This window comes from Cylas formicarius, unplaced genomic scaffold (assembly GCF_029955315.1).
Source record: "Cylas formicarius isolate icCylForm1 unplaced genomic scaffold, icCylForm1.1 PGA_scaffold_7__23_contigs__length_41026272, whole genome shotgun sequence".
In the NCBI taxonomy this organism is placed as follows: Eukaryota; Metazoa; Arthropoda; class Insecta; order Coleoptera; family Brentidae; genus Cylas; species Cylas formicarius.
The window spans coordinates 14,638,622-14,656,992 of NW_026844352.1; the positions used below are offsets into that span (position 1 = coordinate 14,638,622).

Below are 18,371 nucleotides of genomic sequence, written 5' to 3' on the forward strand. Positions count from 1 at the left end.
TATATATATATATATATATATATATATATATATATATATACCACCTTACACACTTTAAGTTAATCTCCACGAATACAAAATGGAGATGAGTACCGAAGCTTATCTATTTTTCATTGTTATTCGTCATCGGCAGAATATTAGATTAGTTCTGATTTCGCATATGAGTTTGACAAATCGTAGTTGCCGTCAAACGACATTATTCCGATTGACGAAATGATCAACGACAAAAGTAAGCAGTTTTAATTTTCTATTTTCATTTTTTGAACATTTTTTATTATTTAAGTAATTAACAAATCAATAAAACTTTCACTGATTCTAAAATATTAAAGCAGTACTTTGCATCCAGCAATAAAGAATTCAGTATAGCAAGTATATAAGTAGTTCAATTTATATTAAATGGGGGTGTACCAAAAGAAATTTAATTAGATTTTTTTTAAATTTGGCGCATTTATAGCGTTTGCCAATATCTTTTTTCGATATTTTTAAAGGTAAATGTAAACGTTTCGAATATTCGCAAAATCATTTGGCGTTTAGTGGTAATACTATGTTTTATCATAGGTGCTGAAAAAGCTGAAAGTCCTGGAAATTCCGAATTTTCCGACGAGGATGAGCCAAAGGACAAATTTTGCTTAGTTGTAATTACGCTATTCGTCTTAGGAATAGTCACCGCCTTGCCAGGACTGTTTATAGCCAACGCAAATGAGGTAAAATATTTTATCCTTGTACCAAATTTTTCTTTTCATTGGATAGGGCAACGTGAGTTATTAATTTTCCGAATAGGCATAATGTTGTAGAAAAAAATAAATAAGAACTAAAAGTTCAGATTTTCACGAAATTTGAAGAAGCTGAAATTGGTTTCTTGGCTATTTGGTATTTTAAATTGCTTCTAAATTTCGTGAAAATCTGAACTTTTAGTTCTTATTTATTTTGATAAATGGATTTTCATCAAGTAAAAGCCACCTCAGTTCAACAATGTTGTAGCCCGGTCCAGCAGTCTCTTATTTTAGGACTCGTGGGCTGTTTGCGTTGATAAATGGGTGGACCGTATTTTGGAGTCAACGATGGAGTAGAGTTTTGTTTTTAAATTTTGAAACTAATGGTATTTCCAATATTTTAATTCTTCTAAAAAAATACTAGTTTTCATAGTTGCACTTATATTTGATATTAGCGTTATTAGCAACGGAATTTGCTTTTTATCTGCAGGGTGTTCAAAATAAATGAATATATTTGGAACATTTTAAATTGAAGAAATCTAGATTTTCTTAAATGGTACACCATGTATATTATATTTTTTCTAACAGATCTTACAAAAAGTTACAATTCTTATTAAGTGTGTCATATACTTATTATTAATATTTTGTGATTTATTTTAACTTTCCCTTCTTTCTGTGTAAGATTATTGCTATAATATTAAGTGACCATGACAAAACTACTAGCTAACAGTGCTCTTTTAAGATTAAAAAATAAATAGGAGAATGGACTTTTTTGTAGCCGTACATAAAGCAACAGCGTTATTAAAAAATTTGTTGAAAATGACGGTCAAGTTTTCAACTGAGAGTAGATATTGTTTAATACCTAAATTAACTTATTTTTTTATTATTTTTTATGGCACGATAAATGTTCAAAAATATGGCCTTCTACTTGGATACACGTGTTTAGTCTTTTTAGTATATTTTCTAGGACGGTCCTTAGCTGCACACGTCCCGAATCCTAATTTGCATATATTCTGGTGTTGTAGCGGGATTGATATAAATACGATCTTTAACATATCCCACAAAAACAAATCTAGTGATCGAACGGCCACTTCTACCGATCCATTTCTGAGGATAATGACTATTTGAAAATTCTCGAATTTATCGATGGTGATGCGGTGGAGCTCCATCTTCCTGAAACGACATTTGTTGGATCTGAGAAGAGAAGGAGAAGTTGAGGTAAATCGTTCTGCAACAAATTTTAATATCTTGGCCTGTTAAGTGGTTTGCTAAAATATGGTCCAATAATTTTAAAGTGTTTTATTCCACACCAAACTTTGAGTGATCCATGGAAGAATGGACTAAGTGTTGAATAATAGTCCATGATATGATGATTATCTGCACCATTTCGGCGAAAAGTAGCTCCTTCCGAAAACATTATTTTAGAGAACAAATTTAGATCGCCCTCTATTGCTTCTTTTATATAATGGTGCAGAAGTTAAGCTGTGCTCAAAATCACTGTCTAGAAGTTCTTGGCGTAGTTCAATATAGAAGGGATGATATTTCTGTTTTATAGTGGTGAGACTAACTTGAACTTGAAGTAAAATTCTTTTTCCTCATTGGTAGCATTCTGGATTACCACTTTCCGTTTTTCATATTCCATACTTCTACTAGCGTCAAACCGTTCCATTATACACTGAAGAGGTTGTCTATTAGGGTATTTCCCCTTGTAAAGTCTAACTGCCAACAAAGTATCTTGCGCATCACCCAGTATATAATCGATACTACTACTACTATTAAAAACTAATATTTTTTGAGAAAAATAAAATATTGGAAAGACTATTAGGTTTAGGTATGTATTATTAATAATAAAAAAGTTGAAGGATTTTAAAAGGAATTCAAAACAATATTAAAAAAGTGTATGTTTTATTCGTCCCGATTTTTTGAGCCACCCTGTGTACTTTAAAATATTTTGAAATTGTGCCTTCTACCAATCTTTACAAGTGTTCTATTCACTATTTTCTCATAACTTTTAAAACCAAAGAGATAATGAACGTTATTCTATCGTTAGCATACCCTGTACAAAATGTCAATGGAATGTCCAGGAACACCCTGTATAATTAAATCTTCTTGAAAAGTGCGAGATGGTAGCAATCGATCGGCAATGTGTCACGTTCAGCCTGAGAATGGAAATGATCATTTTTATTGTTTGTTGATGGAAATTTGCGTTAACAATGAAATGAAAAATTTATTACTTGGTAGTATTGGATGTACAAACTTCGAAACACCGCACTGGAGAAGGACATCCCTAGCAACCGCACGTTTATACAGAAGAACTTCGGAACCTTCCAGTCGTTTGCCGTTATAGGTCCGTTGATGATCATGTTTTTATTCACCACATTTGCCGGACACAAAATTAAATCGCAAACGAAAGCTTTCATCTTCTTGGGGCCCATTACGCTGACGTTTATGGCCCACGCCATAGTGGTCCATCTAAACACGGACAATTGTAAGTAAGAGCAACAACTATATGTTATACAGTGTGTGGGATTTAAGACGAAAACACCGCTATATTTTCGCTATCTAAAATGAAGTTTTGCACAGTGATACCGGTTCAGAGTTTAAATTTTTTAGCAGGGTCAATTTTCGATATTTTGCTTCGCGTTAGAGATATCGGAAAAAGTTATATAAAAAAAAAATCGGGACAAATTTCGCATTTTTAGTCTTTCATTATTAATTGTTGATTTTTTTATTTGGGAAATTGCTCTGCCATGGAAAGAAAAACCTCTACAATATGGTCAATTTTATTTTGTAACATCAATAACATTAACATCAGGGTACAATATTTTAATTAAAAAAAAATAATAATAAATTTAGTCAATGTCGTCTCGCACGACTAGTCCTCTGTTTATTCGGACACACTTTTCAATTCTTGTCGGCTTGTCTTATTCTGGCACAAAATTTTCTGGACCTTATTCTACAAACTGTATTTTTTATCACTTCCCAAAAATAAAAATCAAGTAGTTTGATATCAGGGGACCTCGTAGGCCAGGGTTCAAGAGGACTGTTTCTTCCTATCCAGCACATAGGTTTAATCCTCGAATTGAAATGGATGCACCACCTAGCTAGAAATAATAAAGAATGAAATACTTATTATTTAATCTGCCAAATTCCCACACCAGACATTGGCTTTTTGATATATTGATCTTTACAATTTATAACCCAGTGGACGCTATCTGTGGTCATCATTGGTGGCTCATCGGCAAACATAATATTCTTCAAAAATGGCCTGTCATTTAAAAAATTACCTTGGTACCAATAACAATAATCTAATCCTAATCCCCAATGTAATAAACTGAAAGTGTAATTTGATTGACATTAATGATTTCACAAGTGTCAAATAAAAAATAAACTTAACTTAATAATAATTTTTTCTATTCCCTTCTATAAATTACCTAATTATACGCCGATCTAGCGTGCGGGAAGCGTCACATTACCACGTGAGTTTTTTGTTCCGAATTTGGGAGCAATATGATATTTTCAAAGATTTTACCGCATAACTTGAATTTTGCGTTTGTCAATGAATGTATTGGTGTGATTTTGCAAAAATGTCGTCACTCGTTTATTAAAGACTCGCTCCACTGCGCTCCGCTCGTGCCAAATAAACTCGTGACTCAAATACCGTTTAGCGCACTTGTTGCGGAATATAATATACTAATTTTCTACTCCCGCCTGTTTTTACCTAATTACACACAGATCAAGCGTGCGGGGAATGTCACTTTACCACATCAGTTTCGTTTCCCACGGACGCCTTAAATTTTGACGTTTGTAAATTCTGACGGTCATATCAGCGAATGTGTTCGTGTTGTTTTGCATTAATATACTATTGTGTAGGTTTTGGTTAAAATAATGAAAAAACTAACTAAAAAAAGCGAATTTCGTCATGAAATTTGGTATGTGGGATTAGAATAATATTCCGAACAACTTTTTCCGATTGTAGTAGTAGTAGTAGATGGTGTTTAAAATTGTCTGTAATTATTTAGATAGCCAAAATATTATCAAATCTTCTTAAATGCGATACGTTGTATATGGAATCTGAAAATGGATAAATGAAAATATTAATAGTATATTATGCAACAAGTGCGGTAAACGGCATTTGACTTACTAGTTTTTAATAAACGAGTGAGTTAAAAAGTTTGCATACTATACTTTTTCTATGACAGTTAGTTTTTGGGTAGATTTTCGCAAAACAACACAAATACATTCACTGACATGACCGTCAGAATTGACAAAAGTCAAAATTCAAAGCGGGGGAAATATCTCCGAAAACATCCGATTGCTCCGAAATCTGTGTGGTAAAATCCCGGAAATGTCCGAAGTGGCTCGGTTTCATAGGAAACGTGGTAAAGTGACGCTTCCCGCGCGGTAGAGGGGTGAGTAACTAGGTATTTTACAGACGGGAGTAAAAAAATATGTTTTTGGACATTTTGGCAAAATCGTCCTGTTTTTTCAGAAATACATCTTGATTCTTGATCAGAACCGACGAAGGATACTAATCCTATAAAATACTTCAAAGGGACAATCAGAATAATAAAAATCAGATGTACGTTGCATAAATTTTATGTTATGACAATTTAATTACATAAAATATATTACATTACATCATTCATAATACATGATTCTAATATGGTGTTGGTGTACTGGGTGTATGAAATAAGGTGTCTTACCCTACTAACTGAGAGACTACGAACGATAGATTAAAAAAGATAAATGCAGTTCATTTCATCTGATACCAGATTTATTATTTTATAAGGAACAAAAACTAGTTAAAATGAAATAAAGACCACATGTGAAGAGTTCGATTATTTAATAAAGAGTGTACGTGGATGTCATTGTTTTCTGCGCGAACGTGAGTTGTCACTCTCTCATCTGTCTTTCTCAAGCAATGGTAATTTGCTTTACCAGTGGCGTGACGCGTAAGAGGATATATTAAGACGTTAATAATTATACGAATAAAAACGCAAGCATCAAATTAATAAATTTATTGTAGTTGTAAATTTGTCGTTAGGAATAAAACCCAAATTATCTTTTTTTGAAGTTTTTATTTATTTATTTAGTAAGTAAATACAATAATAAATAAAGCAAGTAAAAGATAAAATAAAGTCTTCACAGGACAAAACAAATTCGGATGTATTTTTATTCGGAATCTGATAGAACAGTACCCTGAATACTGCTACCATTCATGGTCTCTTTGTATGAGTTCTTCTTCATGTTTTTTCACATGTTTGCAAATTAAGGCCCATTCCTCAACAGTAACTTCTGAAATTGTTTCCCTTTCGGCAAGTTTTACATCTGGCAACTTAAATGCGATATTTCTACTTGTCACCCAATTTTTATTCTATGGGATTCAATTCGGGATGGTAAGTGGCAATCGCAGAACTTTATGCCCGTGTTTTTTTCTAATAACCCATCCAGTTTGTACTTGATTGGAAATCTAAATTTATTTTCTTGAATTATCTCACAATCTTCAGGTTTTTGTTAATTTTTCAATTACTGGTATATTTCTTTCCTTCAACCACTCAACTAATTCAAATTTTCTGCTTGCACTAGTCACGTTCTTTTTTACAGGCACGTTGTGATATACTATTCTCACAACTGATTTTGGAAGCAAATTAGGCCATAACTCTTTCTTCACTCATGTCATAAAATTTTTATTGTTCGTTTCATCGTGATAATCTTTGGATTTAGTTTCTAAAAATGATTAAATATAATTCCAACCCAGGAGCTTCATATTGAAGAAGCTTTTATTTAAAATAAGATAGCAATCAACTACCGATGGTTATCAAAGTATGAAATTATTTTTGAATCACCCTAAATACATGTTCTCTTTTTTGTGCTTTAAATTTTATTCTGTTTTAAAGAAAATATAACCATATATATATATGTATATATATATATATATATATATATATATATATATATATATATATATATATATATATATATATATATATATATATATATATATATATATTCTCACGTATTGATTCACGGATGGAAAAATGTGATGACACTATATTCCGGGATATCATCCGTTCGCTCGTTGAACTCCGACTGGAATCCTGCATCCGACTGGAATCCTGCAAATCCTGCATCCGACTGGAATCCCGCAGACGTTTCGCCAAAATCTCACTTGGCATCTTCAATGCTCGCGCTCCGAAATGCAGGATGCAGGATTCCAGTCGGATGCAGGATTCCAGTCGGAGTTCAACGAGCGAACGGATGATATCCCGGAATATAGTGTCATCATATATATATATATATACATATATATATATATATATATATATATATATATATATATATATATATATATATATATATATATATATATATATATATATATATATATATATATATATATATATATATATATATATATATATATATATATATATATATTCCGGGATATCATCCGTTCGCTTGTTGAACTCCGACTGGAATCCTGCAGACGTTTCGCCAAAATATCACTTGGCATCTTCAATGCTCGCGCTCCGAAAACACTTCGAACACAGTTGTTCGAACACAGTTGTTCGAAGTGTTTTCGGAGCGCGAGCATTGAAGATGCCAAGTGAGATTTTGGCGAAACGTCTGCAGAATTCCAGTCGGATGCAGGATTCCAGTCAGAGTTCAACAAGCGAACGGATGATATCCCGGAATATAGTGTCATCAAATTTTTCAATCCGTGAATCAATACGTGAATATATATATATATATATATATATATATATATATATATATATATATATATATATATATATATATATATATATATATATATATATATATATATACATATATATATATATATATATATATATATATATATATATATATATATATATATATATATATATATATATTATTACATGATATCTTTACTTTTTAATTATTTTTACAAATTAATAAATTTAGCAAATAAACAAAGAAAAGCCCAAAAAGGTTTATTCAAAAAATTCACGCAATAAATTTACAGAAAATATTTTATTTTTTTGATTCACACAAAACATAAGAGAAAAAAGCTTTTAGCTAACTAACTACCGAATTGAAACGCATTTCTTTTTTTTTCAAATAAAATTAAGGAATTAATTTATCTTATCGAACGACGTAACATATTCAAAATTTTTGGAACCAAAAAGAGAAAGATTTTTCATCCTATAAATTTTTGAGTTTATGGGAGAATCACAGCTCTCACGTTAAGTTAAGTATCCCGGTTTATTACCTATGATTTTTGTGTTTTTTTGCAATATTTCCAGTTGCAGAATGTGGATGTTTCTTATATTTCTCCAACCAACTACTCCATATTGAACAATCGACTGAACTAGTGCAAAATACATTATTTTTAAATGTTTTCACACAGAAACTTCTAAAATGAATATCTATATAACAGTCTCCTGAATTTTTCTATAACTTTGTTAACGTGGATGTTCCACCTTAAAAAGAGTTTATGTGTTCGCCTAAATACTTAATTGTATTTGTTAGTTCTACAGAATTGCTTATTTTTCTTGACTTGTATGGGGGTGAGAATTTTCCATATGATACATGATACGAAGGGAACTATTAGCGTTTTAGGTATATTCAAAATGTTCCGTATATGTCTATTTGTAATGTCCTTAACTTCGTCCCAAGCGCACACTTCGTTCGTCGCTTTTTGTATCTTTTATTTGCACGTGCAATCATCTATTAGTTAAGAAATTTGCAACTAAATTAAGTCCAATGTCTCTTATTCGCATGTACTCAGTGAAACAGCACTTTATTTGCAATTTGCAAACCATATGAAATATTTACGTCAGACGTAAAAACTAATATAAATCTACTAATCTTATAACTAAAAAAAAGAAAGAACGGATGACTTGTTAGTACGGATAACTGGACGCCAACCGAAATTGCCTATGTATCTCCCGGAGACCATTATGATATAAATCACAGTGCGATGCTAGTTTGTCGAAGGTAACACACATATTGTATATAGGTTTTTTAAAAATCAATATTGGATCCAGGTAACTGCGGTGAAGAAAGTTGATTGCACGAGCCAATAGCAATATCGACGTCTTCAGCCACATCTCGAATTGTGATTCGACGATTCTTTAACGCCATTTGTTTCACTTCTTTAATGCCTTCATCAGTTATTGACGTGCTGGGGCGACCACAGCGAGGTCAGCGTCTTCTGGACTATCTTGGAACAGCTTCTACCCCTTATAAACATTTTTTTTGCTCAATGTAGATTCACCATATGCCACTGTCAATATTTCAAATGTTTTGCAGCACTGTATTCTATTTGAGCCGGTCAAAGTCACCTTACTTTTTGAACACACCTCGCATATAGCTTCTATATCATGGCAAAACTAATAGTAAAATGTTAAATTGATAATTATTTCGGAAGCTATTAATGTTCACGGTATACAAAGTCACCTGAATTTTTGGTGACAAATTAGAATAATAGAAGTCTTTAAATTTAAAAAAAAATCTTTTTTGCGTTTTTCATAATTTTATATTTTTATTTCATTTTTGCTCACACTGAATTAATGTTGTCAGATTTAGCAATTTTACGTAAGACGTAATATTTGTTCAAATTTAAATGAAATTCCGTATCTATATTTGTTGTAATGAATTGCGCACGTCGAACTTAAAAAAAAATTCTTTCTATTAATTGCTGAGCTACGGCAGCACCGCTTGTTTAGTAAATAATAACTGAACACTGAAATATATCAACACTGCCAAAGTTGGAAAGAAAAAAATCAATACCTGGGCGTCTTTGAATATGTTAGCAACAGTGTTGTCAGATTTACCACTGTTAATATTAATTAATTCTTAACAACTCAGAATTTTCGAACTTTATGAACATAGGAAATTTTAGACAAGTATCAGTGAAATATTAGCAGAATTATAAATACCGCGGAATCTGACATTGCTGTAACGTTTGTGACCTCAATGCTTTCAAAATTTTGAGAAGTCGATTTAAGCGTCTCATTCGAAGGGATTTTAGAAGCTATGTGGAATACATTGAAAATGACATTCCTTACAATCACAAAAAGTTTTAGCAACCTGCGTCAGTTAAAAGTTACGCCTAAGATCATTAATAATAAATAGGAAATATGTGAGCTTTCTGAGATATGTAATTTGTTTGGGAAGTTCTCTGACAGCGCATTTGTTGCGCATTGGACACGGACCGCCAGCGCATACTGAGTGCAACGGCGCCTTAAGAGGCCTTTTTCTTAGCAAAAGTGAAGTACTCGAAGTACTCCACGTGCTGGATCCTAAAGGACAGTTCAGTGGTTTAGTGGTGTCTTTCCAAGAATATGGAAGCTTTCGGATATCGTTCCGGTTTATAAAAACGGTCAAAAAAATACTGTTAATAATTATCGCCCAATTAGTAAGCTTTGTGTATTTGCTAAAATTTTGCTTGTTTTTGCATGTTTTTTTTTTCAAATCGTTAAATTGACAGCAACCTAGTTACGTATACCAAGTAAAGTTGACCGTTGTCAGCAAGGCTTTTGATGAGATAGATCATAAGCTGCTGCTAGTTAAATTGTTTGAGGTCAGTGTCGACGGGATATTATTGGAATGGGCTGAGTCGTTTCTGATGGGTAGTTTTAATGTTTTAAAGTCCCAATCAATGGTCAATACACTTTGCCACCTCTGGCGTCCCTCAAGGTTCTCATTTGGGGACCGTGTTTTTTATAATTTACATTAATGATGTAAGGAAATGTTTTCTGCATAGCAAATTTTCAGAAAATTTTTTACTCCTTCTGACTGCATAAAGGTACAGGAAGATATTCAGCGCTTTGGATCGTACTGCAAGAATAATGGTCTCTATATAAACATCGAAAAATGCTGTGTTATATCTTTTACTACAAGTCGGGTACCTATTCCGTTCAACTACACTGTCAATAATAGCACTCTGAAAAGAGTAACAGAAGTGAGCAATCTCGGAGTGATATTAGACAAGAGGCTAATATGTGTTATCTTAGCCTGTAGCATGCGTATGTTCATTCTAGGATAAATTTTGCTTTTCATTTTTAGCTCTAGGTATAATGTACACAAAAAATTTACGGAGGAAATGTTTGAAATGCCTCTCTTACAAAGAAAATATTAACAACTTAACAACATAAGATTTAAACGACCTAAGTATTCATTATTAACTCTTAACATTGAAGGATGGAAGAGTAGTTACTAATATTATTTTCTTGCATACAATTTTAAATGTTCCTGCCGACTCCTCTGAGATATTGGCAATAATTCCATTTAATATGGCACCTGGACAATTTAGAACCAGACCTTTATTTACTATTCCCTTTAGAAACACCAATAACTCACATTTCTTCACGATCTCACATGATTCCTTAAAGAAGACTAACACTAACCGTTAGACTACTGGATCGACATTCCTTATCTGATTCATAATCTTATCTTGGTTTTACCTATTTAAAGTATACCAAATAATAAATAACTTTTTTTTTCTATGATAAGATTGGCGGATCTCATGCCCGTTTCAATATGAAATATTGAAGGTAATGGAGCTATTAATCAGCAGACAATATACGATCAAAATTTTATAATCTGATTCCTACGCTTATATGACGTTACCTAAAGTAATGAAAATATTTTCTAGGGTAGAAAAAAAACCTATATTTTAGACAACTTCTCCGCGTTTGCTTGGTGTAATTAATTTTTAATTTTTAGCTCTTAATCGAGTGTTACTAACCAATGAATTAATTAATTTTTAGTTCGACACATTCAAGTTTATTAAACCCATATTTCCAGATTTCTTAATACTGCAATAATATAATTTGGAAATAAAAAAAGAAATGAAATAATCAAATTTAAAAACATAATCATCTGCAGATAGTAAATCAATTATTTTCAGGGCAGCTGGCATTTTTTTTGTTCACATTCGTCTCGTTGATCATTATCAGCGGTAAGTCACTTCTTATGTGCTGAATCTCAAAACCTACACCCAGATTTTTTTCAGTCACTACTGGATTTGGGGCCCTCGGCTGCTTAACTTTGGTCTCCTCCTTTCCCATCAATTACACTAAGTGCTTTTTGGTCGGACAGGGCTTTTCTGGAATATTCACTTCTGTGATTCGCATAATTTCTATCGCGTCTTCGCCATCTACGCTGGATTCTGCTTTCATATATTTCGTCACCGGAACCATCATCATGGGCGTGGCCACCGTATTATACTCTCTGACCACCATAACCCCTTTTTACAAGCACTACGCGAATCAGACCAAGCACGAATCGAAGAAAAAGATCAATTCCATCCCGGAAATTTCGCAGATGATAGTGGTCATTTGGAGAATTCTCCTTTTAACTTTAATAATGCCACTGTTTCCTCTGGGATCGGTCGCCAATTTAGTGGTTTCGGAGTATAAAGATACCGGAAGCACATGGGGCGGTTAGTATCGAATATTTCATGGGAAGCGAATCAAATCCTTTTTTTTAGACAGGTATTTTGTGACGATAGCAACGTATCTGACGCAAGCGGTATGCGATATTATCGGTAAAACGCTCGCAACTCTCATTGACAAGGTAAGATTCTGTCGTGTCACACACAAAAGGAAGAAAAAGAAGTTCTCATTTTGAAGAAAAAATGCTTTGTATATTTGCTTTATAATGGTTATTGACAAAATAATATTAAATTGTAAACGGCAAGCAAGAGCAGAATGATGTGAGGTAGATACTTTCTCTCTCTCTCTCTCTCTCTCTCTCTCTCTCTCTCTCTCTCTCTCTCTCTCTCTCTCTCTCTCTCTCTCTCTCTCTCCTCTCTTTTAAACGTTAAATTTGAAGAACATGGGAAACACATAATAAGGGTTGAAATCCGGCATAACAACCTCACATTTGACTGCACCCGACTCCGTCACGGGTAAAGAGTGTAGTCTAGTATACCGGGTGTTTCAAATCGACTCCCACCACTAGAATCTCTTGATAGGTAGGAAATACAATGTGACATGAATTAGGGTAATCGCATCAAGGGCAAGCGCATCGGTGAGTTTAGTAATGTTCCGTTTTGAAATTGAAGTTATTTTTGTTACTTCCCGAAATATGGCGGCAAATCTGAAACTACCGTTTTTCGTTTTTATAATTTGCCTTTATTTTAAAAATGAAAAAAATCTATAAATACATTCTTATTGGAACTTTTTATTCTTCCTGTTATGGCCAGGTCAAAAATCCCTTACGACGTTTCATTTTTCTCAACCCATCATCAATATAATTTTTTTCTTATGTTCGCCATATTGGATTTTTGCAGTGTTGATTGAACACAAACTTTTAGACATAGTAACCTATGAATTTTCAAATCTGTCACTGACATTTTAATATCTAATGCATTACTGTGTCATTAAAAATCTACTTTACCAATGAAGAAAAACGAGAAACAAAAATGCTAGAAACGGTGTCCTGAGAAACGACAATCTCATCCAACTTTGTTTTAATTGTTGGATAGAAATTTCGCTGATTTTGCGTCGTTTGAAAAATTGAGACAAAAATATGGAGATGAGGAAACGAAAGAAAATTTAGTTAAGGAAAATCCACACGCCAAGTTTACTCAGATGTAGGTCTTTCTTCTCATTCGAGTGCCTGGGGACACCTAAAAAAGAGTGGTACAAAATTAATATCTCCCAAAATTACGTCCAGGTGATCCCGCAAGGTTATTACAATTTTGTAATTGGCTACAAAAGAGGCACTTTTAAAAATTGTGGAATATTCATTCGAAACAGGAATTTATAAAGACAAAATTTTGGGTCCTCATTTTTTTAACGGCACTCTTAATGGAGAATCGTATTATCAGTTTTTGACGTCAACGCTTGAATATTTGGATGATTTGCCTTTGATCCACTGCAACAGCATGTGGTTTCAGCAAGATGGCGCCCCGCCTCACATTACAATACAGGTATCTGATTATCTTTCAACAATGGTAACAGATGGATCTGGAATTATGGACCAGTGAGATGACCAGCCAGGTCTCCAGATCTCAGTGTCCTTGACATATTTTTATGGGGTACAATAGAATTTACGGTCGGGGTGAATATCAAAATATCGAAAAGCTCCAAATCAACATCATTAGAGAGTTTAAGAGATTACGCAGACGGGAAATACACCGTGCAGTGCATAACATGTAGAGAAGATTAAAACTATGTTTGCAGCATCTTTTGTAATTTATTATTATTATGTAAGTTATTATTGCTAGCTTTGTTAAAATATCCTGAAGCTTATATAATTGAAGCAATAATTTAAACAAAGTTCGACGATTTTGTTGTCTTTTACGATACATGTTCAAAGACATTATCGATGTTTTAACACCGTTTCCATCGTTTTTATAATACAGTTTCACCATATCTCGTTTACTTGATTGGTAAAGTCCATTTTTTCGACACAGTAATGTATTATGCACATTAGTATATGGTCCTCTGATTTTGACCAAAAGGTCTAAAAGCCAATTCTGAAAAGCGAACTTATGGCTGGTACCACAATCACAACAAAATGTATAGGAATTACAAACTACGAAAGTTTAGAAAAAAAAATGCATTACCTTTTTCTGAAAAAAGTGCTCGATCACAGAGAAGAAATGCATTACAGTTATGTCGGGAAATAAATCACGGTGCTCAGTTAATAGTAAATACAGCAGTGGTTGCTGCAAAAGTGAGTGGTGACAAAGATTTGTCGTGTGTTTTGAAAGAGACGAAATGCATTACAGTTATGTCGGGAAATAAATCACGGTGCTCAGTTAATAGTAAATACAGCAGTGGTTGCTGCAAAAGTGAGTGGTGACAAAGATTTGTCGTGTGTTTTGAAAGAGACGAAGTGAAGTCTGACACGTGCATCAAAAATCAAAAAAGTATTATTTGCTACCAAAGAACCGATCAAATACAGCTCTCAATAAGCAATTGCTATCAGACTTGACAACAGATTCACGAAACAACAATACTTGGCTATCCGGTGCAAGATTGTGGACCATCGAATATCATTGTTACTGAGACAACGGCCAAAGTCCCACTGCAAGATGTTCTTAATCAAACCATCCAAAGAATTTTACTTATGCAAGAAGAGGTTTTTCTCAGCGTTTCTAGAAGCCAGATATCAGCTTCGTTAGATATGAGTTTTGGTTTTGATGCAAGCTCAGGACAGGCTCAATACAAACAAAAAATGATTTTGATTTACACTTGATTTTGATTGATGGTATTCTCACCAACACTCGTTCAAGTCAGGTATGCTCAATTTGTGATGCAACACCTGCAAAAATTTTAACTACTAATAATTTTGAAGACCATAACTCTGAATAAGCCCCCTGAATTGCTGGATAACATTTTTTGAGTGCATCGTGCACATTTCTTACAGAATTGAATTAAAACTCTGGCAAGTGAGGGGTTCAGAAAATAAGGCCAAAAAAGCTCATCCAAAAAGGGGTTTGGGCTCGTCTATGCTTGCACGTCGATAAGCCAAAATCCAATGGTTATCGATCTACCAACGACGACAACAGGGCCAGGGAAGCTTTTTCCAATGCTCAATAATTTGCAGAGATAACAGTTATTTCTTACAGTTTGATATATCGTTTCTGGATTATTCTTATCGCACTCAATTGTCAGCTTCCAATAAATTTATCTATGTTTGAGGCTTACTGGTTCGAGACTGGTCACCTTTTCATGGAAACATATCCCTGGTTTCCAATGCCTGACACAATTCACATAATTATTGTACATAGTAAACAAATCATTGAAAACCATGTGTTGCTGATAAGTTTTCTTTGATGAGGAAGCTTCGGAGTCTTGAAATAGGATACAAGCAGAATAGGGAGTTTCATACCAGAATAAGCAGCAGAATTAATAACTTGACTGATTAGTGGAGCAATTGATACCTCAGACCACTTCATATCTTCGTTGTCAGGAAAATCGCAATTAAAAATAAAACAGCTGCCGCCTGAAGTTCAAGATTTATTGAATCCTTATGAATACAGTCTTCATGAGAATAAATTAGAAGATTTAGGTGGGGAGTTGTCGAAAATAGACAATTTTTGGGATTCCTTAGAATTGGATACTTAGAGTTGAACAGTGAACATTTGTGAAATAGGTAAAATTGTAAATACACATATATGTAGTTTTTCTAGTTTTTCTTTTAAAGTTTGTGTTTTTGTGCCCGAATGATTTTTCAAATTCAAGCAATTCAACACAATATTTTATTCTCCAATTTAGTCAAAGGGGAACGCGCACAAGTTATGCTACTAGATGATGCATGCCCTGCTAGATTCACAGATAGGTATCATATTAGTCTATTTTTTCAATCAAGTTCTGTCTCTTAACAGAGGTTTATTCAGAGGAGCACGTGTACCATTCTGGGATACATATGTTGATGCGCCTATCCTTGGACTAACAGTAATAAACACAACACGTTTTTGAAGTTGATTCACAATAAAAAATGTTAATAAATAATTTGGCCAAAATAAGTGTTCTGTAGACTATTATGCTATGGTATGAACGTTTTTATTTAATATTTCGAATTTGACTGAACACATATAACATGTGATACGTCAATAAAGGGGTAATAATACGGGCTATTGAACTCTGCAAAAATAAAGTTGATGATGGTTTGAGAGAAACGAGACGTTGTAAGGGATTTTTGACCTTCCCATAAAATGAAGCCTAAAAAGTTCCAATGAAAATGTATTAACAGATATTTACTAAGTTTTAAAATAAAGTAATTAAAAAATAGAAACCAAAATCTTAGGGTTCGGTTTTTATTTTTTTTAAAGATTTTTCCCCATTTTTCCGGAAGTAACAAAAATAACTTCAATTTCAAAACGGGATATTATTGAGCTCATTGATGCTCAATTTTGCCCTAATTTAAGTCATCCTAATAGTAAGAGTCGAATACCTAAAAGTATGGTAAAGAAAAGAATACAAAAGAAATAAAAAAGTTGAAATTTCATTAACCTTTGTTTTTAAAAGTAATAATAAATGTATTTCACTTTCAAGTGAATATCGGTACATGGGTAGAAACGCAAGCAAATTACTTATTTGCTACATTTTAGATTTGCTTCACTTAATCTAATGATAATAAATATAATGGTTCGAACGTACATAACTCAAAGGAAATATATTTTCTATTCTGAACACTGGATACTGATTGATAGATTTTCGAAGTATAATAATGTTTTTTTATGTGTAGTTTTTAATTTTTTTAATTTTTAGGATTTCTCTTGGTGGTTTCTGTACGCTGCGACCTTCTTCAAAACATTTGTTCTTGGGCTTTTCATATTTTTTTCAAACGCCAGTCCCAGGAAGCATACCGATGTGATTTTCAACCACGATTGGGAATACATTTTGATCATGTGTATTTTTTCTATATGTGGCTCTTATCTGGACAACGTAATTTTGTTGAAACTAATAAGGTAAGCACTCAGTATTCTCGATTCATTTTCACTTTTTTTTTATTGGAAAATTCGTTTAGAATGGTGCCCAAGAATAAACTGGAATTGGCTATTTCGGTGCATATGTTCTTCACGGCTATAATAGATGCAATAACGGCACCACTGGGACTCGTAGTAGTTGAATTGCTTTGATTACAGGCTTTTTGCTACATCAGCAAAATGTTATATTTATACTTATGTAAGTTCCTTGTAAAAATATTACAGTTGCGTTGTTGCAATTCGAATTGTAATTTTAAATAAATTTATTTGTTAAGTTGAAACTTTGTTTTCGTTATTAGGTCCTAAATGAATATGCAAACGTTTACTAATACTTAAATATTTCTAAGGGTGCATAAACAAGCTATTTGTGGCGTATCGTAATATTTAAAATGTATAGAAGTTAAAATTTATTAAAAAAATATTGAAACATATACAGTGTGTCCAAAATAAGAATGACTATCATGGGGATGTTGGAAACCAGAAGAGATACAAAGATTATTAGAAAGAAGTTGAAAAAAAATAAACAAAAACGAATTTTGCCTATTTATTTTCTTCGTGTGTTATTTAAATAGATATAAAAAAATAAAGGGCACTTTCTTCGTGCACACTTTTTGAGCTTTATAAGTACGACGTTGCGTTTAGGCGCCTACATGTATTAAGACATGGACCCGCGTCGATGCACGAGCGGTGATGTTCGTCAGCGAGTAGACAAATTTTCGATGAAAAGACCGACGCACATGTTTTCTGTTCTCGTTTTAATTCAAGCCTGTTCAGACTTGTACGCGCGTACATGCATGCCTGTGTGTAGACAAGTTTTCAATATTGAAAGGCTTTTGCTTTTGCGGCTATAACATTTTTTATAATTTATATAATTTTTTTCTTATTCAAGTTTTTTTTGTGAACATGGCAGATATAAGAAGTTTTACAAAAGAATTTCTCACAGAGTTCATTGAATTGTACAAATCCTATCCCTGTTTATGGAAAATAAAATCCAAAGAATGTATAGATAAAAACAAGAAAAATGAAGCCTACAATGTGTTAATGGTGAAACTTCAAGAAGTACAAAAATGCGTCTAAAGAAATGGTTAAAACCAAAATTAACAGGCTTCGACCTAGTTTCCGAAGAGAAACAAAAAAAAAATGATGGAGTCGAGAAGATTTAACAACATTTATTACTAATCTTTATACACATTACAAGTTTGATTTATATTATA

The 18,371-nt window shown here is 33.0% G+C and overlaps 1 protein-coding gene across 1 annotated transcript; it reads left to right on the plus strand.

Moving 5' to 3' along the window:
• Positions 1–160: 160 nt before the first annotated feature.
• On the plus strand, positions 161–17,507 carry LOC132704292 (equilibrative nucleoside transporter 1-like). The gene is made up of 8 exons (XM_060674190.1): positions 161–229; positions 559–704; positions 2,955–3,201; positions 11,620–11,670; positions 11,725–12,153; positions 12,202–12,287; positions 16,940–17,139; positions 17,199–17,507. Exons 1-8 carry the CDS (start codon positions 214–216, stop codon positions 17,308–17,310), a joined length of 1,287 nt encoding a protein of 428 aa, XP_060530173.1. The 5' UTR covers positions 161–213; the 3' UTR covers positions 17,311–17,507.
• Positions 17,508–18,371: the final 864 nt, after the last annotated feature.

Bases quoted from the DNA above. Each gene is read 5' to 3' on its own strand.
- LOC132704292 (XM_060674190.1), top strand. The intron at 705-2,954 runs GTAAAATATTTT...ATTACTTGGTAG, and splicing joins TTATAGCCAACGCAAATGAG to TATTGGATGTACAAACTTCG. The intron at 11,671-11,724 runs GTAAGTCACTTC...GATTTTTTTCAG, and splicing joins CTCGTTGATCATTATCAGCG to TCACTACTGGATTTGGGGCC.